The sequence below is a fragment of the Erythrolamprus reginae genome, chromosome 2 (genome assembly GCF_031021105.1).
Source record: "Erythrolamprus reginae isolate rEryReg1 chromosome 2, rEryReg1.hap1, whole genome shotgun sequence".
Classification (NCBI taxonomy): Eukaryota; Metazoa; Chordata; class Lepidosauria; order Squamata; family Dipsadidae; genus Erythrolamprus; species Erythrolamprus reginae.
Window position 1 is genome coordinate 324,060,472 of NC_091951.1, and position 23,863 is coordinate 324,084,334.

The following is a 23,863-nucleotide window of genomic DNA, read 5'->3' on the forward strand; positions in this document are numbered from 1 at the left end:
CATTTTATATATGGTTTGTTTGGGATGCATGACTGTTTTTATAATGAGGGTTTAAAACTGTCCTTTTTTAACCATTAGATTTGTACTATGTATTGTTGTTGTAAGCCGCTCCGAGTCTCTGGAGAGGGGCGGCATACAAATGTAATAAATAATAATAAAATAATAATAATCTGTTAAAAAAGGCACTAAGAACCCTAGCTGATCAATTACGGAGGCTGAAGCCAAATACCCTGATTGACTGGCCATTATTTTGGAAATTTAAACAAGGCAAACCTAAGAGGTGAGCTGCCAAAATACAGTACTTTCAACATGTAAATTGTCCCACCAGAGGCAATAATATCTTAATATCTGTGAGGAAGTCAGCATTATAGCTATTCTGTTTTCCCCAAAATAAGACATCCCCTGATAATCAGGGTTTTGAGTGCATGGCAATAAGGCCAAGCACTTATTTCAGGGTTGAAAAACATAAAAAACAAGGTTTAATTTTCGGGGAAAACACTTTATCCCCTTAAAAATTGATTACACATATTTTTCTTTCAAAGTCATCTAATTTTCTGCACACACAGGGAAGATGCGTTTTTCTTAAAAACTTTTTCAACTTTTAGCAGTAAAAAGTTACGGAAATCTATGGCATCTGAAGCCCTGAATCTTATTGCATAGTGAAATTAAGTGCAGGTTTGCACATGTGTACTATCCTGAATCATTGCTACAGCATCAGAGGATGATTTGAAAACATCATTTGCAAGCCAAACAGTATAGGAGGACTTTGACATCACTCTATGCTTCAGTTGTGATTAATGAAGTTAGACATTCACAGGTGTGAATAACTCTAAAACATTACAGAAGAGAAACACAAGACTCTTGAGAGTAGGCTGGAGTTGGCAATCTTCTAGGAAATCTGTGTCTCAGCTGACATCATTTTAGGCATGGTGATGGTTCTTGCATTTGTAAAGTGAGCCCTACTTGGAGAGAATGTGCCATGAGATCAGTGGTAAATAAGGCTGTTTGAAAGAATTTTAAGAAAATATTTCTGGAATGACATTTAATCCATCTTGTTCAAAATGCTAACATAGATTCTTCCTTTTCTTCAAACACAGACCATTAATGTATATAATTTGTGGTTCCAGGGATAACTTTAGTGGTATTTTGATCAGCCAGAGAGACACTGAACTGTGTGTTCTGTGGCCAATATAAGTGTCATTTTTATTTTGCTCTTGTTTTGTCATAATAGATGGTGTGTAGCTTCACACAAATAATTCATAGCAATTGAGAATGCTATTCCTTTTTAATTAGACTGCCAAAAATACAACATGATATGAGAATCCAACTTTACAAGATTCTTTGGCTTGTATGACTTACTTGCACATAGATATTTGACATGAGTAACTGAAATTTTTGGATTCTCACTCATCTTCTAGCCATGTGGAATCCATTTATAAAAATGATTGCCCGATTCAGTGTTTTTCAGCCTTGGGAGTTTGAACATATGTGGTCATCTCTTAGAATCCTGGGAGCTTAAATTTGCACATCTTCAAATTGCCAAAGTTGAGAAACATTGGCTTGGTTTGGGATTCAGCACATTGTGTCAATACTACTATGGTGGTAAATCCTGACAGTTCAATGCAGGGGTGCAAACTCACAGGGTCACGTTGTTGTTATGTGAGGTATTGCAACTTTTCCCCCTTTCTTAAACAAGGTGTGGGCATGGCCAGTACAAGTTATGCATGGTATGTTTGTGTGTATGTTTGGTTTTATAATAGGGGTTTTAGTTGTTTTTTATTATTGGATTGTACATGTTGTTTTTATTATTTTGTTAGCCGCCCCAAGTCTACGGAGAGGGGCGGCATACAAATCCAATAAATTATTATTATTATTATTAAATTTATTATTATTATTATGATGCACCCGGGCCGCGGATTCGATACTCCTGGTGTAATGCATTTTGCAGATATCCTCATTAAATATTGGAATGAATTTATTGGGTTTTAAGATCATGAAAAAAGATAGCGTGCCTTGCCTAACAACTGACATGAGAAGGCTTACGCAAATAACAACTGAATCTTCTAAAATAATTCTCTATGGACCTTTAGGTGATTGAGGTATCTGGGAACATGCTTGTTTTTAAAAATATAATGAACTTGAGTAAGTTTATGTGCTTGTCATTTTAAAGTTATAAATGCACAAAAATTATTTTTAGAATAGCTGTCAGTTACAATTTGTAGTGACAGGCTGAACCCTTATTAATCCTGACTTAAATAGTATTCAACTTTTTCTTTTAGGCCATTTCACGTAGAACCAACAAACATCATCAGGGTAAATGATGATACACAGAGAGTAACAGATGAAGCTTCAGCAATGAACAAGCGGATTCACTACTACAACAGACTCACTTCACCTCCTGACAGAGCATTGGTGAATAAAAGTTGAATATTAGCTAGTAAAGCCATGGCAGCCTTGGATGTTTTCTCAATTACTTAATTTCTACTAGGAATACTCTCAATTACTTAATGTCTACTAGGAATACTCTGTCAAATATAATCTGATTGGTTTTTCTGCGTGATCTGAGAGTAGTCCCTTCAACTTGTAGGTTTTTTTTTTTTCAAATCAATTTGTATATTGGAAAGAAAGATGCAATGTCTGATTGTGTTAATCAAAAAATGGATTATACATAAAGTAGATGTATGAGGATCTGCATATTTTTTCTGTATGAAATTACTAAAGGTGACTTCATAAATAATTTCATATTTCATCAGTAGCAAAAGCCGATGTCAAGGCAGAGCAAACCCTTTAAAAACGTAAAGTTGGTTAATATGAACAGACCAATTGCTGTGTCAGACAAAAGAAAAAAGTACCGGAACTGACAACAATTGATCCCAACATGTCTGTTGTTAAGTGAGTTTTGTCCCCTTTACAGCTTTTCTGGCCACAGTTGTTAAGTTGCAGTGAATCTCTGCAGTTGAGTTAGTAACTCGGTTGTTAAGTGAATCAAGCTTCCTGTTGGCTTTGCTTGTCAGAAGGTTGCAAAGTTGATCACATGATCCTGGGGCACTGCAAAGGTCATAAATATAAACCAGTTACCCAGTGTCTGAACTTTGGTCACATGATCATGGGAATGCTGCAAAGGTCGTAAATATGAAAAATGGTCATAAGTCAATGCTGTTATAAATTTGAATGGTCACTAAATGAACTATTGTAAATTGAAGTCTATCTGTATTTAATCTGAGCCAGGACTGAGTAATTTTTATATTTAATGTTAAATTTATTTATTACTGTATTTTTCAGACTATAAGACGCAAAGAGGTAATTAAGAAAACAAGTTTTTGTCCACCCCGCCTGCCAGGAGCACTCTGCAAGCCTCCCAACCCCTCTGTGTGCTCATTTTTTTGTAAAAATGGGCCCGTTTTTTATTTACTTATTATTTATTTAATTAGATTTCTATGCCGCCCTTCTCAACTGACTCAGGGTGGCTTACAAAACATAACAATACAATACAATACAATACAATACAATACAACACGTATAGAAATCTAATATTACAAATCTAAAAATTTCTAAAATCCCATTATCTTAAAAATGCAATCATTCACATTCATCTAGTAATTCCTCCAGTAATTTTGCAAAAATGGGGACGTTTTTGCCTTCCCCCAGCCCCAAGGAGCACTCTGCAGGCCTCTCAAACCCTCTGTGCACCCATTTTTTTTGCAAAAACAGACCCATTTCCCACCCATTTTTTGTAAAAATGGAGTGTGCAGTGGGTTTGGGAGGCCTGCAGAAAGCTCCTGGGGGCTGGGGGAAGGCAAAAACCAGCCCATTTTTCACCAGTGGTTTTCCCCCCAAAAAACGGGTATATTTTTGTCTTCCCCCAGTCTCCAGGAGCATGCTGCAGGCCTCACAAACCCTCTATGTGCCCCATTTTTGCGAGAAATGGACCCATTTTTCACAAAAATGGAACATGGGAGTGGGGCTTCGGGAGGCCAAAAATGGCTGTATTCGGTGGATAAGATATACTGATATTCCCACCTTCTTTTAGGGGGGGGAAATTTATATGCTCACCATCAGTTGAGTCTAAATTTCCAACTAGACAAAACAAGGTAAAATATTAAAATGATGAATATTAACAGTAAAATGAACAACGATGGCTAAGGAAGGAAGCAAAATACAAATGGGGTGGGAGTAGAATCTTCTCTCAGTCCATTAAAGATCTCCAGTATGAAGTTCCCCCGTCAGGATACCAGGCTATTTGGCAGAACTATATTTCAAGGATGAGGGACAATATCACCTTGAGATTTACAATGTTTGCAGCATTCCCCTTCTGCCTTCGCAAGTGGGGCAGACCGGTCCCATTGGAATGAGATGGTTCCTCGGGTTAATATTAACAGACCAATTGCTATGTCAAACAAAAGCAAAAAGAAAGCAGGATTTAATCTGAGCCTGGATAATGAGCAGCTCCTAAATCTTTCTGATTTTATCAGTAGCAGTAGGTCTGAAAATTGTCCGAATGACAAACTTCCCATATTTATTTATTTTATTTAATGGATTTGTATGCCGCTCCTCTCCGTAGACTCGGGGCAGCTTGTATATCTAGACTTGTAAGGCAAAGCAATGCAAAAGATATTGAAATATTAAAAATATTTAGCCTGAACTAATGCCATGGGCTCCTCTCTTTTGTTAGGTGGCTCCTGATCACGTTCTTCCTGCTCCAGAAGAAATCTATGTCTATAGTCCTTTGGGAACTGCTTGCAAAATCGATGACTCTCCTGATGGTTCTGGCAAAAATTCTAGTATAGTTACAATGTATGTGAAGTGTTCTGCTTGCATTTATTTATCTAAAGCAGTGATGGCAAACCTTTCTTGGGTTGGGTGCTAAAAGAGGGTGCCTGTGCGCAATAACATGCGTGTGCCTGCCCACACACCCATAATTCAATGCCCTCCCCCTGTGCAGGTGCACAACCCCTGCACTGCCCCCCCCCCAAGCATGCTCACAATTCTCCACACTGCCCCCTCCCCACGCATGCACACATGCCTCACTGAAGCTTCTGGACTTCCAGCAGGCCTGTTGGGCCTTTTTTTGCCATCCCCAGCGTTCAGGAGGCTTTCCTGAAGTCCGGGGAGAGTGAAAATGGCCAAAAAAAGAAGATAGAAAAATCAGCTGACTAACACGCACATGCGTGCTGGAGCTGAAATAGGGCAACGCTTCGCGTGCCCTCAAATATGGCTCCATGTGTCCTCAAGTACAACTCACCCGTGCCATAGGTTCTCCATCACTGATCTAAAGTGTTCTGTTCTGAAATACAGTTCTAAATATTAGAATTAGCCTGAGATTTATTATCTATCTACCTACCTACCTACCTACCTATTTGATTTATATGCCACTCCTCTCCAAGGACTCAGGGCAGCTTACAACATATAAAAAGAAACAATAGAACACAATAGCATAAATCCAATTAAGAAAACCTAAGTAAACTAATCTAAAATCCCCAATTATATCAAAAATCAATCCTACGTATTGCAAGTTTTCTTATGGTTGTTCTTTGTGTTTTCCCCCTGACTTAGATTCATGATCTGGAATACAATGATGGGTACATCTATATTAAGTATTCCCTGGGGAATAAAACAGGTAACACCATTTTGTGCATCTTTGGATAAATTTTGCCGGCATAAGTTTGCATTAATGCTACAATTTGTATAAGTGTTTAGTTAAATGTTTAATTTTTAAACAGGCTGGATTTACTACTGGAATCTGTATTATTCTGCTGATGGGCATACTGACTCTTTATTGCTGCTACAGAGTTGTGAAATCCAGGTCAATGATACGTAAGTTTTAGCTTTAGTAAATATATACAGTATATGTTTCATGAAAGTATGTGTCAGCCTGCTGATTCACTTAAGAATATTTATTATTTATTTATTGGATTTATATGCCCTACCTCTCCAAAGACTTGGGGCGGCTTACAACATATTAAAAAACAATTAAAAAATATCCTAAATCCAATTTTAAAATTAAACTTACTAATCTAAAACCCCAGTGCCTTAAAAAACAATCTCTGTTATTCAGACAAACATACATTCCATCCACCCAGGGGCTAATGTCTAATGGCCCCAGGCCTGTCGGCACAAGTGTCTCTTCAGGTTCATGTGGAAGGCAGGGAGGGTGGGGGCGGTACAAATCTCTAGGGGAAGCTGGTTCCCCCACAGAAAAGGTTCTTCCCCCAGGCCCTGCCAGGCAACATTGTCTAGTTGACGGGACCCGGAGAATGCCAACACTATGGGACCTGACCAGTCGCTGGGGCTCATGCGGCAGAAGGCGGTCCAGTAAGTAATCTGGTCCAATGCCACGTAGGGCTTTATAGGTCATAACCAACAGTTTGAATTGCTTTTGGAAACCAATCGACAGCCAATACAGTACGAATATAATTTAATGATGTACAGCTTTATTGACCACAGGACTATCTTCTCGTCTGCCTATTATTATTATTTATTAGATTTGTATGCCGCCCCTCTCCGGACACTTGGAGTGGCTCACAACAAAAACAACAATGTGACAAATCCAATATATTAAAAGACATCTAAAAACCCATTATTAAAACCATGCAACACAATCATACCATACATAAACAATATAAGCTCAGGGGTATTTTAATTTCCCTATGCATGACCATATTCTAGAATACACAGGGTTTTCCCAAGGTAATATATGAAAAGGGAAGTGGCAATGAACAGAGTTTGTCTCCCAGTAATAAGTGAAATGTTTCTGAACTTCTTAATGAGCAACTCCTAAATCTTTCTGATTTTATCAGATTATATAATTTGACTATTTCAAACTTGGCAGGATCAGTGGTGGGTTCCCATAAGTGCGGTACAGTGCGCGACTATATAGAAATATATTTCTAAATAGTTTGTGTATATTTCTTTCAGTTTGTGCTTACTTTATACCATGGGTGTTAAACCTGTGACATCACATTGTTATCACAGGATGTTTTGTGGCATTTTTCATATTCGTGGAGCTGGGGTAGGCATCTGCTTCTCTGGCCACCAGTTTGACACCCCTACTTTATACAAATAATCATAATAATAGCAGTTATATGCTTATAGAGTCCTTTAGAGGAAGAAAGAGATATAAGAGCCTCCACTGAATGACTATAAGAAAAAAGAAAAAAAATGTACATGTTTGATTATAAGCATCGATGTTGTGTTTGAAGTTATGTATTGCCTTTATTTTATTTGGAGAAAATTAAAAGTTTATACCAGAAAAGAAATAATAGCAGTGTTCTTTTTGTTTTAAGTCTGTCATCAGCCTGCTGGGAATCAAACTTTCTTTGTATTACCAGCGTTAACTCAAATTGGTATTGAGAATGTTTATTTTAGAAGACTTTAAAATAATTAGCACAGAATTAAATCAGTATCTTATTTTTCTTCTTTTCAGCTTCAATAGATACCTCAACTTGGGAATTCCCAGATGTTTGTAAATATTACTTTGGATCTTTTGGTCAATGGACTAGTCTTTTATTTTCACTGGTCTCCCTTATTGGAGCCATGGTGGTTTACTGGGTGCTAATGACTAATTTCCTTTTCAATACTGGAAAGTGTATTTATAGTAAGTATATATTTTTCTGTTAATTGTTTTCATGTGGGACAGAGTATTTCTAGTTAATAAATAGATACAAACCCTCCGGATTTCATTAGTTTTTAAAAAAAACCTTTAGCTTCTGTAAATCTTAAATAAAACATAATTTAATAAATAGGTGCACATATGCATACGCAAAAGATAAGACTTTCTAATAAGTAGTTTTTGGTTAATAAAGAAAAATATTTGGGAAGCATTGCAAACATTTTTGACCCATAAGAAGACGTATTTATTTATTTAAACAATTTAACCACTAGATGGCAATATATGCACTTCAGTTTGAAAAGGTAGACAAGACCAGACTATTTTTTTTCCTTGTAAATGGTTCACTCCCCATTTTATTTATATGCATTAATAATGCCATGGAGTATATGCAGAAAGAAAATACTTAACAACCTTTAATTAGATTGTTCAGGAGTCTAAAAATTACTAATAGGCAATCATTCTGCCTTTATTATTGATATATGTTGAAACCAGTAAAGTAAAAATCATATTCTGTTTTATTTGTTAACTTTTCCATTTAACCAGTTTTCCAGTATATTTTCCACCATATGGAAATACTCAGATTCTTTCCAGTTCTCCAAAATCTTGCTACTACCTGTCTGACTGCAAACAATAAGAGTATATCAACTTTCTATGTTTCAATGTGTAATTTCTATTATTTTTTTAAAAAATAGAGTCTGATATAATGTGGAATAACTTTGCAAGACCATATATATGATACAAGGAACCTTTTTCTTATACGTTCTTTTCACCAAACTCATAAAGTTTATATTAGAGTTTTACTAGCTTTTTAGCATTAAATGTCACCCGTAAACTATTTTGAATTTTCCCTAATTTGGGCCAAAATTGACGTCAATGAGTTTCTGAGCCAGTTGGATAACTATTAAGTCATAGGTGAAGACTCTTCTGCATTAGGTTCCATATCGGTTTTAGCCAGTTCAAGATGTTTGTGTTCTCTTCTAATAGAATATTCTAATTTAGACCTTACAATTCATAGAGACAGATAAAATTACAGATTGATCCTTGACTTATGACCAAAATCGACCCCAACATTTCTGTTGCTAAGCAAAACAGTTGTTAAGAGAGTTTTGTTCTATTGTATGGCCCTTTTTGGCCACATTTGTTAAGTGAATCATTGTAGCTGTTAACTAGCAACAACACAATTGTGAAGTGACTCTGGCTTCCCCATTGACTGTGCTCGTCAGAAAGTCACAAAATGTGATCACATGACCTCAGGATACAGTACTGCAACCGTCATAAACACATGCCAGTTGCCAGTCTGAATTTTGATTACAAGACCATGGGGATACTGCAACAGTCACAAGGGAGGAAAAACTGTCACAAGTCATTGTTTTTCAGTGCCGCTGTAAATTCAAATGGTCATTAAACAAATTGTTGTAAGCAGGGGTGGGCTGCTACGGGTTTGGCTGGGTTTGGGCAGACCCATAGTTAGCATTATGTCCGGTTTGCTGAACCACCAAATCCTAACCCTGGCTGATCCCACTTCCCCACCCCTTTCAGGAGTCTCCACACGACCCGTTTTGGATACAACATAAGTGCAGGGCCTATGCAGAGGGTTGGGGAGGACGAAAAATGGGCCTTTTGGAAGCTCCAGAAGTCCAAAATCGGGTTCATTTCCAGCCTCCATAGGGCCTCCAAAGCCAGGGGGAGGCAGTTTTTGCCCTCCTAGAGGGTTGAGGAAAGCCTCCAGAACATCAGGAGGGCAAAAAACGGGCCTTTTGGAAGTTCCAGAAGTCCAAAAACTGGCCTGTTTAAGGAAGGCCTCCGGAGCCCAGGTAAGGCAGTTTTCACCTCCCAGAGGTTTGAGGAAAGCTTGGGGAAGGTGAAAATGCCCCTAATCCCACGCCATGGTGCAGGGGACCAATTAGGCCATGCCCCCCATGGCCACCAAGCAACTGGGCAGAAAACCGATTGCTGAAGCCCACCCCTGGTTGTAAGTCAACAATATCTTTATCATTCCCGATCATTATTATTCCAGTGCCTTTAAGGTTTCATGAGAAAATATTCAAATTAACCATATTTCAAAAGTCCTCTTTTTAGTGGAACTTAAGATATGGTCAAAGCAATGGAAAATACATTTTAATGTTTCCAAATGTAAAATAATGCACTTGGGGAAAAGGAATCCTCAATCTGAGTATTGCATTGGCAGTTCTGTGATAGCAAAAATTTCAGAAGAGAAGGATTTAGGGGTAGTGATTTCTTACAGTCTCAAAATGGGTGAACAGTGCAGTCAGGAGGTAGGGAAAGCAAGTAGGATGCTTGGCTGCATAGCTAGAGGTATAACAAGCAGGAAGAGGGAGATTATGATCCCGCTATATAGAATGCTGGTGAGACCACATTTGGAATACTGTGTTCAGTTCTGGAGACCTCACCTACAAAAAGATATTGACAAAATTGAACGGGTCCAAAGACGGGCTACAAGAATGGTGGAAGGTCTTAAGCATGAAACTTATCAGGAAAGACTTAATGAACTCAATCAATAGTTTGGAGGACAGAAGGAAAAGGGGGGACATGATCGAAACATTTAAATATATTAAAGGGTTAAATAAGGTCCAGGAGGGAAGTGTTTTTAATAGGAAAGTGAACACAAGGACAAGGGGACACAATCTGAAGTTAGTTGGGGGAAAGATCAAAAGCAACATGAGAAAATATTATTTTACTGAAAGAGTAGTAGATCCTTGGAACAAACTTCCAGCAGACGTGGTAGATAAATCCACAGTAACTGAATTTAAACATGCCTGGGATAAACATATATCCATCCTAAGATAAAATACAGAAAATAGTATAAGGGCAGACTAGATGGACCATGAGGTCTTTTCTGCCATCAGACTTCTATGTTTCTATATATCATAGGTTGAACTGATTAATTATGTGCCATCAATTCTTGACTCCTAGCATCCACACAGATAGATTTTCTCCAAGGTGGTCAATCCTAGCCTGATATTTCAATTCTTGGACCTGCTGAATCACCATATTCTTTATACATATACGGTATTTTGTTTTTTTCTGAATCTGGATTTTTAAAAATGGACATTTCATGAAAAAGAGATCCAGTTTTCCCTAGATGTTGCATTTTTTTAAATATTCTTTTTAGTACATATTATGTATGTTCTAAAGCTTATATTTTAGAATTCTATTCTGTGGCCTAAAGTAAATTCCTTTTTTTTTTTTAGATTATATTCATGATATTAATGTAACAGAAATTATTCCTGGTACAAATGGAAGCAATAGAGGTAAGCAAACTGAAAAAAAAATGTTTTTTGCTGTTGCAGTGTCCCCTGCGTTGGACTCTGGTTTATCTTAAGGACAAAATTATCAATAAATATACCCATTTTAAACATTGTGGGACTGTTGGGATGGGGAATCATTTGTAAGGCTTGCATGTTTGTGTTCTTCATAGATTCAGTCTAAACGGAGAGAAATAAGCTTAGTAAATAATTCCTGAACAGTAAACCAATAAAATGATATTGTCTTACTTTCAGATAGATAATAAGTGAAGCCCACACCGTGTTTCATTGACTCATATTCTCAGGCATGGTAGTAGATGCTGGTAATAGTGCATGTGTAAACACTTTTACAACTTCTGCCTTTCCAGGTGGAGAGTTTTGAATACAGCCTTTCCTCAAATAATGAATATTTCATTTGCTTGGGCGAATGATTGAGAATTACAGTACACTGGTGCCATAAGTTTCTGCAAATTTTAAGGCATGAAATTTATCACCTAGCGCCAGAGTAGGCAAATTTGGCTCTTCTATGACATGTGGACTTCAACTACATGGGGCTACCTTTGAAAAGTGTTCGGAAACTTCAGATCGTGCAGAATGCAGCTGCGAGAGCAATCATGGGCTTCCCTAGGTATGCCCATGTTACACTAACACTCCGCAGTCTGCATTGGTTGCCGATCAATTTCCGGTCACAATTCAAAGTGTTGGTTATGACCTATAAAGCCCTTCATGGCATCGGACCAGAATATCTCCGGGACCGCCTTCTGCCGCACTAATCCCAGCAACCGATTAGGTCCCACAGAGTTGGCCTTCTCCGGGTCCCGTCGACTAAACAATGTTGTCTGGCGGGTCTCAGGGGAAGAGCCTTCTCTGTGGCGGCCCTGACTCTCTGGAACCAGCTCCCCCCGAAGATTAGAACTGCCCCCATGCTCCTTGCCTTCCGTAAACTCCTTAAAACTCACCTCTGCCATCAGGCATGGGGGAATTGAGGCATCCCCCCCCCCCCCCGGGCCTATACAATTTATGTATGGTATGTCTGTGTGTATGTCTGGTTTAATAATGTTTTTTTTTTAAAAAAAATTAATTTATTAGATTTGTTGTGAATTGTTTTATTATATGTTGTGAGCCGCCCCGAGTCTACGGAGAGGGGCGGCATACAAATCTAATACATAAATAAATAAATAAATAAATAAATAAATAAATAAATAAATAAATAAATAAATAAATAAATAAATAAACTCCCAGAATTCCTGAACTAGCATGATTGGCTCAGGAATTCTGGAAGTTGAAGTCCACAAGTCATAGAAGAGCCAACTTTGCCCACCCCTGATCCTAGCACAGAGCCCTTCCAGACTACAAGATGAATCAAAACAAAGAAGAGGGTCCAGAAATGTTGGTCCTGTCCATCATGACAATAGCACAATCTCACTTTTTAGCTTCTTTAAAAGTCTTAAGACAGGAGTAGGTACTACTACATGTCCTTATTTTCAAAATTGCCTGGAATGATACCATGTATGACCTCAACCAATATGCTTCCATGAATTGTAAAATTGACTAAATATACAAAATGTTTATCCAGGCAAAGGGAAGTTATATTTAAAAGAATTGCATCTAATTAAAAGCAACCAAAAGGCTATAACTTAAAGAAAAAATGATGTTCAGACATTTGCAGAATACAGGGATCATAGTTTTACATCAGAAACATCTTAGTTTTAAAAGCTTATTTTAAAAGCCTACCCTGATGTTATTTCATTATTTGTTGTTGCATAATTGCCTTCTTAACTCTGCTAGTTACTCATATCAAACCAATGGGAAGAATTCAGCCTTCACCATAATATCACGTAAATTTCAGAACTGCTATTAATTTTCCTTCAAATACTACAGTTATATAGATAACATAGAACAGGCTGGAAAAATAATGCTAATGATTCTTTCACATCTATTCTGTACAAAGGTTTGTGCTTCGGGGACTTGTAGCCAACTAGGCAAAAGGCCGGTATGGAATGAAAAAAAAAATGCATTTGGAAATTTCCATGAATGTCCTAATTAGTTCATACTTTCTGTATAAATCATGGATAATGACATCTTACACTAGATTCTCAAAAAGCTATCCTTCTGCTATGGAATGAAGTTATTAAAGCTTGTTTGATTTTGGTCTTGCACCTAGATTTAACCTATTAATTCATAACATGGTATCTTTTGAATATTGAGGAGTTGTGAGAATCAAATCAAATCAGATATTTATTATGGTCACATGCTTGATAAATAAAAGTCAAAAATCCCATTTGGAAAATACAGTACTGCACAACTGTGAGGATGTTGTATAAAGTGAATGGTAGCAAATTTAATAAATAAAAGGAACTCTTCTTTGTATATTCATATCTTTAAAATACCAAAAGCATCTTCCCTTGTAGAGTTCCATTTATCTGGATCTGTGTTAATTGTGTTAATCTTTTCCTGTGCAAAGTATTATTTGCAAACCAGAAATCTGTTGTTAAAGAGAAAGAATGCTGGATGTGAATGCAGTACACTATTATAAATCTACCATTACATTTATAGTTTGAACTTGTTGTAGCTCACTTGAGTCAAGTTGTGGGGGCCATGAAGAATCAAAAATAAGTAAAGCGATATTGGAATTTGCTGGCATCCAAGAGAACCATCCTTTAACTAAAATATATCTGACCTTACATGACTACATGTAAAAATTCCACAGTGCTTATGTACTGCTTAGAATCCTGGTAGATTGTACCCTGGGCTCCTAATAATGATTTAAATTACTTTGCAGCTTACGTGGCATCTTTACAGAATTTGGACTTGTTTCAGTAAGTTGAAACAGAGGCAACGCTCTGGAAGAAAACAAATTTGGGAGTAAGGGGAAGAGAAAATACATTCAGAGACACTAGGAATCTTATAAAACAGACATATATGTCTCTCTGTGTGTGTGTGTGTGTATGTTTCTTTCCTGTTGAATGTACTTGTGGATTATGGTAATTGCTCTCATTCTAGCGCCAGCTCAGTTGCCTTCCTGATGTTGTGCATGTGTTTTGCAATTGGTATGCACCCAAAGGATATATTCAGTGGTACATTGTAGCTCTGGCTAGACACATACTTTGCTGTATGGCTAATTCTGAGAAAGTACCAATTTCCTATTTAGGGCTGATGACAAAAAGAAAAGAAGATCACCTTCTCATAAGCAACCCCATTAATTTCTGGGGAGACTCGGGAAGCAAAAGGTTGCCAACAAAGGGTCCTGTGCAAAGAGTCATAAGCTAGACTTAGTCAATTAAAAATAGTAATCCGTGTTCAAAGTGATTTGAGCAACAAAAGTAGTGGTGATTTCATTGGAAATTGCAGCACTGCCCAACTTGCTGAAATGTTTTGAGTGAAATAAGACCCACAAACATTTTAATGGATAGCACATGTATCTAGAGACAACCTAACTTATCAATACACTGGAGAACTATAGCCCTTTGGTAGTTGTCTTGATCCTTTTTCTCTTGTTCATTGTAACAAATGGGGAATGGGGAAGAGAGTATGGATTTACAGAGCTGCGACAAATGAAATGTTAAAGAAATGCAGTACTCTATAGATTGCACAGCTTCCCCTGCCAGAGATCTAACAACTACATGGCAGCATGAAAAGGGCAGTTTGCATCATTCTGGGGAGCAAAGCCTAAGGCCTTTGCTTATCTTGTCTGGAAATGACAGTAACTATAGTTAAGTTTTCTGAAGCAGGAGTGGGGTCAGACCGGTTTGGAACCGGTGGTGACCCGCTGGAGATGTCATGATGATGTCACCAAACCATTTCTGTCAATGCCGGTCCATGGGTGCCTCCATCTCTTTTATTTATTTATTTATTTATTTATTTAGTATTTTCTCCTGGGGTTTTCATCTTCTGCACATGCGCAGAAGTCACGTTTCTGGCACTGCATATGCACCGTCATCTTGGGGGGGGGTGTTTGCTAATTTTTGGCACTGCAAATGTCACCCCAAGCAAGGTGCAAAGAGGCTCTCAAAGAGAACAAAACAAACTCACTCACACTCACACGAACTTTTCCTTAACTGTGCAAGAGTCAGGAGTTGCTACAGGCTGTGAGGTTGCAGGTGCTCAAGGAGGTGGGAGGGAAACACTTCCCGACTGCTCCTTCCCTCTCAGAAGCTTTCCAGCTTGTCTAGAGAGGCTTTTTTTTTTTTAAGAAAACCCAAAACAGCCACAGGATCCAGAGCTACCAGTCTCTGATAAGATAATGCCTCTCGCACAGTGGGGCACAATTTTGGGGGGGGGGGAGCAGGGCTGCAAGACCTGCATCTTACCAGAGATTGCCTGTTAGCCAGTCATCTTACGTATGGTGGGTCGAAAGAGGGGGAAAAATGAAGAAAGAATCTTAATTACAGAAGAGGAGCTATTAGTAGATTCCCAGAAGGGGGACTTTGGTGGGGAAAGATGTAGGAGGAGAAAAAAGGAAAGGAAAGGAGGAGGAAAGGAAAGCAAAAAAAAAGGAAAGGAGAGAAGGAAAAAAGGAAAGGAAAGAAGAAAAGGAGAAAGGAAAGAAAGAAAAGAAAGGAAGAAGGGAAGGAAAGAAAGAAAGACCTTTGACCACAATTGAGTCCAAAATTTTGGTTGTAAGCAAGTGCGTTGTTAACTGAGTTTCACCATATTTTACACCTTGGCCATGCCCACCCGGTCACCTGACCACCAAGACACGCCCATCTGAAGCCACACCCACCTGACCTCTAAGCCATGCCCACAAAATAAGTCATGCCCACAGAACCGATACTAAAAAAAAAATTGGACCCCACCCCTGACCTGAAGAGATACCACGCAAGGGATGGCTCACTCACTATGCATCTGTTACCTGCAAGAATTATGTGTGCATGTAAACAATATGCTTGAACAAAAGTAAGCCTGCCATAAACAGAGCTTCTATGTTTTTGATATATTTACCCCAGTGTTGACTCATGGCAAATACCTAGACTAATCCCTTTGAGGGTTTTTTTGTCTTGATTTTTGAAGTAGTTTGCCATGGCCTTCTTTCTAAGGCAAAGAAAGTCAATGAATGTCACATAGTCACCCAGCTGCCTTTTATGTCTAACCACTATGTGCCTTAACCACTATATGAAACGGACTCTTTTCTATGGATTCAAGTTCACATATTAATCTATTCTCAGGTTATTGTTTTGTTTTAGACCTAAAGAATTCTTTGCTATGGGGTGAATGGCTATTAGTGTCAGCGAGACTGTTCTGAAGGGAATAATAATAATAATAATAATAATAATAATAATAATAGTAATAGTAATAGTAATAGTAATAATAATATTTGTATGCCACCCCTCTCTGAAGACTCGGGGAGGCTCACAACAACAATAACAATACAATATAATACAAATCTAACATTAAAAAGAACAAGTTAAAACCCATTATTTCTAAAAACAATGCTACACAATCACCACTCTCAGATGCTACAAGTCAGAAGGGGTGGGTGGATTAGCCCCCCCATGCCTGGTGACATAAATGGGTCTTCAGCATCTTGCAGAAGGCAAGGAGGGTGGGGGCTGCTCGAATCTCTGGGGGGAGTTGATTCCAGAGGCCCGGGGCCGCCACAGAGAAGGCTCTAGTGGACTTTCTTGATTGGCCATTGTAAGGAAAGACTATGGGCCAGCAGGATGCTGCTTTCTCAACCTTATCAATTTTAAGATGGATGGACTTCAACTCCCAGAATTTCCAGCCAACCAAGATTGAGAAACATTGAACTATCGTATATTTCAGAGTACAGTGATCCCCCGTTTATTGCGTCCCCAACCATTGCGAACAGGGTACTTCGCGATTTTTCAACCCGGAAGTCAAAATACCATCTACGCATGCGTGCCCGTTTTTTCTATGGGCACGCATGCGTAGATGGCAACCGGGAGATCAGCTGCTGGGCGGCTTCCCCGGGTCTTCCCCCTCTTGCTGGCGTCAGCGAGGAGTTTCCCCACCGCCCACGCAAACTCCTCGCTGCCGCCCGCCCTTCGCCCGCCCACGCCGTTCATTCTCGCCGCTTTCGAGCTGAGTCCTGAAGCGAATTCGCTCCCGGACTCAGCTCGAAAGCGCCGAGAGTCAGCGTGGACAAGCCGTTCGTTGGCGCTGGCTATCGGCGCTTTTGAGCTGAGTCCGGAAGCGAATTCGCTCCCGGACTCAGCTCGAAAGCGCCGAGAGTCAGCGTGGACAAGCCGTTCGTTGGCGCTGGCTATCGGCGTTTTTGAGCTGAGTCCGGAAGCGAATTCGCTCCCGGACTCAGCTCGAAAGCGCCGAGAGCCAGCGCCCCCCGGACCCCCAACCCGGGTTTGGGGGGCTGCTAGGAAGCCCCCCATGCCGGCGGCAAACAGCCGCGCCGCCCCCAATCTTCGGCTCCTCGCTAGCGCTGTGGGAGTAAAAACACCATCTGCACATGCGCAGATGGTGTTTTTACTTCCGCAGCGCTACTTCGCGAAAACCCGCTCGTTGCGGGGGGTCCTGGAACGGAACCCTCGCAACGAGCGGGGGATCACTGTACTAAGATGCACCTCCCCCCACCCAAAAGAGGGTGGAAATATCGGTGCATCTTATACACCGAATGCAGCCATTTTTGCTGTCCTGATGCCCCTGCTCCCCCCCCCCCCCGGGAGAGCTCTTGGATCCTGGGAAATGGCAAAAATGCTCCAGTTTTTGTGAAAAACGGGTTGTTTTTGACCGATTTTGGGGGGGGGTTGCAAAAATTGGGTAGGCAAAGGGTCTAGGGAGCCTGTAGAGAGGTCCTGGGCATTGTGGAAGGTAAAAATGCCTCCATATTTGTGAAAAAGCGGGCAAAAAATGGCCAATTTTTCACAAAAAAAGGGGCATTTTTGCCAGTACCCAAGAGCTCCCTGTGGGTTTCCCAGACCCTTTGCCCATTAACTTTTTTAATGTTTGTGAAAAAATGAGTGAAAAACAGCCAGTTTTTTTAAAAATGGGGCTGTTTTTACCCCATCTAGTGTGATTGGAGGAGGAATCCTGGGAGTTGAAGTCCACTAGTCTTAAAGCTGTCAATTTTGAAGACCCCTGAGTTAGGGATTAGGGATGCAAGGGTATTCAAACTTGGCAAGTTTAAGAGTTGTGGACTTCAATTCCCATTTCTGAGCTAGCATGACTGGAGGAGGAATTCTGGGAGTTGAAGTCCACAAGTCTTAAAGCTGTCAAGTTTGAAGTTTGTAAAAAGTGTACATGATTGTAAAAAGTATACATGTTTGTAAAATGTATTCTGCTACACTGGTATTTTATTAAATAATGATGTATATTACTACACCATTTGGTTTCAGAATTCTTTTTTCCTTGTTTTCCACCTCTAAAATCTAGCTGCGTCTTATACTCTGAAAAATACAGTAATGTTCAAACTTTGATTTCTCACCATCACCATCATCACCCAAGTGCAAGTGATTTCCTTAAGCTAAACAATCATTTTCTTTCCTTTTTAATTTTACAGTAATATGTCCAAGTGATGGTAGTCAAAAAGTACCAGGAAATGAAACTTTTGAATTTACTTCTACCGGTGCTGTTGGATTTGAAGAATTTGAAATATGGTGGGACAAATCCAAAACGGTTCCATTTTATTTGACCATCATTCTTCTACTATTGAATTTTAAGTCTCCATCTTTCTTTGCCAAATTTAACATGTTAGGTATGTAATAGTCATTCAAAATTATACAAAATAGATTCTTTTAAATATCTTGACTCAATAAATTTCTTATTAGTTGTGGGCCTCACTAACTACACAAAAGATCTTTGCTTCAATTTTTCAGCCTCTCATGAAATTTAATACTTTGCCAGGGTGATAACAGACTTTGCATTAACTTGAAGCAGCAAATGTTGAAGAAGATTTCGTATATTGTTTTAGTTATTCAACCTCTCTTTCCACTGAAAAATGCTTCCTTATAATTACAGTGTTCCCACTGTGGGAGAAGATAACATTTGCTCTACTCTTTTTTTTCTCTATTAACTGGAAAGCAATTTCGTTCAGAATTAATCATGTTTAATGACCCCTCAAAATGGTTAACTTTTGCTAGTTGACATCTCTAATTGTGTTTTTTTAAACTTTAAAAAGAGACATCAGTAATCCAGCTGTGAATTTACCACATTGTGTAGTTCAGCCAAGGAAGAAAGAACAAATTGTCTACCATAACCATAACAGAAAAATTTCAAACTTTTTGCATTCTCCTTATTTCTTCTTTTTATCGAATTCAAGATATTCCTTAAATTAGTAAAAGACTAAAACAAGAAATTGAACGCCTAGAAATCCATAGGAGTTTATATTTTTGCTCATTTGATTTTCTGTTTTTCAAATGCTGCCCCCCCCCCGTAAAGCTATAAGAAAGTAATAAGTAATATTAAAGTAGTAGATAAGGTGAAATTATGTGTTGTATTGTAATATTATTCTGAAATATTGTAAAGCAAGGAAGCAACGCAATCTGCTATTTGTCCTTGAGTGTCAGATCATGTTTATGAAAATGGATGTGTAAAATATGCTCGCTTTATGTTTCAGGGGGACTGCAGTACTTACCGGTACTAGAAAGGAAGTTTTTGTACTGCAAATTCATTATTTTTTAAATGAAAATATCCACATTTAAAAGCACATCTATGTTCCATTACTGTGTTTAAAATTTCTAGTCTCCAAAATCTTGATTAATTTTTCTTTCAGTTAATTACTATGAGAATAGTAGTAAAATGATTTTAAGCTCACAATTAAATTAAAATTATTTTGTCCTCCAACTAACTTATATTCCAGTTTGGTATTGTTGAATATGATGCCAGGTAACTTCATCTCAGTCAATTACTATTAAAATTGATTTACAAGAAGAATATAAAAGCAAGGGGCTGAATTGGAATGTTCTGAGTCTCATAGATGTTAAAGAACATTTTTCCGCTATCCATTAGTTTAAATATATCAAGATAATATTATTTATTTTCTTTTTCCAACTGCAGGTACCATCTCTGTCATTTATTTAGTTATTCTTGTTACTGTAAAAGCAGCTCTTCTAGGATTCCATTTAGAATTTGATTGGACTGCAACAAATGTATATTTTGTGCCAGGTAAACTTTAAAAAAATATTTATGGACTATTCCCTTTAAATAATTTAATAGACTGAATGAGGCTTGCAGGGCATGATATGCTTTCTGCTGTAGTCTTACTTATATCTATCTTTATTTATTTTATTTATTTATTTATTTTGTTAAGTATGTATTGGTGGATGGGCTACAAAAATGATGGAAGGTCTTAAGCATAAAACATATCAGGAAAGACTTAATGAACTCAATCTGTCTAGTCTGGAGGACAGAAGGGAAAGGGGGACATGATCGAAACATTTAAATATGTTAAAGGGTTAAATAAGGTTCAGGAGGGAAGTGTTTTTATTAGGAAAGTAAATACAAGAACAAAGGGGCAAAATCTGAGTTTAGTTTGGGGAAAGATCAGAAGCAACGTTAGGAAATATTATTTGACTGAAAGAGTAGTAGATGCTTGGAACAAACTTCTAGCAGACGTGGTTGGTAAATCCACAATAACTGAATTTAAACATGCCTGGGATAAATATATATCCATCCTAAGATAAAATACAGGAAATAGTATAAGGGAAGACTAGATGGACCATGAGGTCTTTTTTTGCCATCAATCTTCTATGTTTCTATGGTATAATACTATAATCCAAGCCTAATTGTCTAGAATAGGGGTCTCCAACATTGTCAACTTCAAGACTTGTGGATTTCAACTCTCTTCAACTGGCTGAGGAATTCTGGAAGTTACAGACCACAAGTCTAAACGTTGCCAAGGTTGAACACATCAGGCCTATCACTTCTCTACCTATAATGAAGGCTGTAAACCATCTTTATAGGCAAAACTGGGTCACACATGCCAAGCCAAAGTTCACTAAATAAGATGTGATCCCTGGTTACCCACATAAACCTAATTGCATAGTCACCACCGTGGTGATTCCACTTCAGATCTGAAGCCAAGAGGGTAGTTTTGGTCTTCTCCAAAAAGACTTGTAAAGATGCATCAGGGTAATTCCTTTTACTTTTGCTGGGGACATAATGTGTTGTCAAAATAAGCTCTGAAAAATATTTGTTTTCCTTTGCTGCTCTTTGGTTAATGATTATTTTCTTGGGGAATCCTATCTGGGGAGTCATTATGCAGGTGCTAAATTTAATTATTCCTAGTCAGTAACATACAGCTAAGGGAATTACAAGCATTGTTTCCACCTAGAGATTTCTCCTCAGTTTGCGCATACTTTATAGTCAGTGTTCAAGTTTCCAAATGGATTGGTAGCTATCAGCCGTTACAACAAAAATAAAAAAAAAATGCTTAAGGATAGTTTCCAATGCCTTTCTTTTCTTTAAAAAAAAATGGATGGAAAATAGCCTGTTACAAAAAGTTCTTGATGTTCTGTGAATATTGCCGTCCACAAATAAGTTTTTGATATGAGAGACTTTATAGAAATGTTCAATCTAAAGAAAACTGTTGTAAGAGGCCCCTTAAAAAACTGGATTGTGATTACAATCTGGCAGAGCTATTAAATCAGAACAAGTACTTGTGAAACAACCATTCCACTATGGCTACTTAGCTGTCAGTATTTTTCATTAATTAGAACCCTTAATACTTTATTTATTTTATTTGTTTGTTTGTTTTGTCAAGTACATATTGGTGGCATGCAAAGATATAATAATGTTCATATACATGATACTAGTAAAAAGAAACATTAGGACGGGACGGAAAGCACGCTGGTGCACTTATGCACGCCCCTTATTGACCTCTTAGGTATTGAGAGAGGTCAACAGTAGATAGTCTAAGGGTAAGGTTTTGAGGATTAGGTGCTGATACTACAGAGTCTGGTAGTGAGTTCCATATATCAACTACTCTGTTACTAAAGTCGTATTTCCTGCAGTCGAGTTTGGAGCGGTTTACATTAAGTTGGTATCTGTTGTGTACTTGTGTGTTGTTGTTTTTCTGGTTGGTATGTAATATTTTTTCAAGATTATATCAAGAATGATATAAGGTAGTGATGGCGAATCTATGACACGGGTGCCACAGATGGCACGCAGAGCCATATCTGCTGGCATGCAAGCTGTTGCCCTATCTCAGCTCCAATATGCATGTGTGTGCTGGCCAGCTGATTTTTGGCTCACACAGAGGCTCTGGGAGGGCATTTTTGGCTTCCAGAGAGCCTCCAGGGAGGACAGGGAAGGGCATTTTTACCCTCCCTCGGCTCCAGGGATGCCTTTGGAGCCTGGGGAGGGTGAAACACAAGCCTATTGGGTCCACCAGAACTTGGGAAAAAGGCTGCCTCCTGCCTCCAGTGGGCATCCAGGAAGCAGGGGAAGCTGTTTGCGCCCTCCCCGGGCATTGCATTTTGGGTGTGGGCACTTGCACAATAGCGCATGCCCACGCTCTTTTGCCACCCAAGGAAAAAAAGATTCGCCATCACTGATATAAAGGCAGAAACTCATTCCACTAAGATCTCCCAAAATTCTGCTTTGCTCTCCTTCTCTGCTTTGTTGAACAGAAACATTTCCCCTTCCGTCCTTATTTTTCGTTTGTACAGTGATACCTCGTCTTACAAACGTCTCGTCATACAAACTTTTTGAGATACAAACCCGGGGTTTAAGATTTTTTTGCCTCTTCTTACAAACTATTTTCACCTTACAAACCGACCACCGCCGCTGGGATGCCCCGCCTCTGGACTTTCATTGCCAGCGAAGCACCCGTTTTTGCACTGCTGGGATTCCCCTTAGGCTCCCCTCCATGGAAACCCCACCTCTGGACTTCTGTGTTTTTGTGATGCTGCAGGAGAATCCCAGCATCGCAAAAACGAGCGCTTTGCTGGCAACGAAAGTCCGGAGGTGGGGTTTCTCAGTGAGGGGAGCCTCAGTGAAATTGCAGCATCGCAAAAACACAGAGGTCTGGAGTTGGGGTTTCGAGGACTTCAGTGTTTTTGCGATGCTGCGATTTCACTGATGCTCCCTTCACTGGGAAACCCCACCTCCGGACTTCCGTTGCCAGTGAAGCACTCGTTTTTCGATGCTGGGATTCCACTGCAGCATCACAAAAACACAGAAGTCTGGAGGTGGGAATTCCCATGAAGGGGAGCCTCAGGGGAATCCCAGCAGTGCAAAACAGGCGCTTCGGCTGGCAAAAGGGGTGAATTGTGGGCTTGCACACATTAATCGCTTTTCCATTGATTCCTATGGGAAACATTGTTTCGTCTTACAAACTTTTCATCTTAAGAACCTCGTCCCGGAACCAATTAAGTTTGTAAGACAAGGTATCACTGTACTCCCTTTTCTTTCCTTGCCTGACAGTTTTCCTTTGTCTAGCAGAAAGGTCTCTTTTTTTATTGTTTTGTTCACTCTGCCTAACAGAGGCATCCTCATGCCAGAACAACTAGACCATTCTCTCTTCCCAAGCCTTCCTGTTGTCATTGTTTGGACAGCCCAGGAGGAGCAGGAATGGGTGGGGATTCCCAGAGGATACCACCGTTTAGCCTGCGAGGCCTCAGGGCACCAATGACGCAGGCCACTCCTTGTCCTTGAATATTCCCTGCCAGCAATACTCATGATCTACAATTCCTCTCTGGTCCCTGGAAAACGAACAAATGAGTCTGTTTGTAACTTATCCGCTGTGGATATGTGGCAACTTCCTTTCAAATAGGTCGACCCCGCATTATGTAGAGTTCAGACATATGGTCAAGGACAGTGTGGTCCCTCTCATGTGGAGAACCAGAATGCATTTGTTTCTTGTCAAGCAGGAAGGTTTCAGACCTCTTTATAAACAGCAGAGTTTACTGTAGTTCTAAATTAGTTTGAATCAATGGTTAATACAATATATGGTTGAGAATATTCATAAACCCAGGTCATTTTGATCAAAAGAAAAATAACTTGTTTTTCTTTATTAATGGGAAACATTGGATGAGGAGTTTGTTAGAATCCATACCAAGATTTGGGATCTGTG

General features: G+C 39.0%; 1 protein-coding gene across 3 annotated transcripts in view; it reads left to right on the forward strand.

Moving 5' to 3' along the window:
• SLC38A9 (solute carrier family 38 member 9) overlaps window positions 1-23,863 on the forward strand; it is a 57,855-nt gene that overhangs the window by 11,851 nt on the left and 22,141 nt on the right. For all 3 annotated transcript variants that reach the window (XM_070743338.1, XM_070743337.1, XM_070743339.1), the window contains exons 4-11: window positions 2,280-2,412; window positions 4,673-4,794; window positions 5,554-5,617; window positions 5,721-5,814; window positions 7,424-7,594; window positions 10,822-10,881; window positions 18,350-18,544; window positions 19,846-19,953. In XM_070743338.1, coding sequence (XP_070599439.1) covers window positions 2,280-2,412; window positions 4,673-4,794; window positions 5,554-5,617; window positions 5,721-5,814; window positions 7,424-7,594; window positions 10,822-10,881; window positions 18,350-18,544; window positions 19,846-19,953 — 947 coding nt within the window. The remainder of the gene's footprint in view (window positions 1-2,279; window positions 2,413-4,672; window positions 4,795-5,553; window positions 5,618-5,720; window positions 5,815-7,423; window positions 7,595-10,821; window positions 10,882-18,349; window positions 18,545-19,845; window positions 19,954-23,863) is intronic.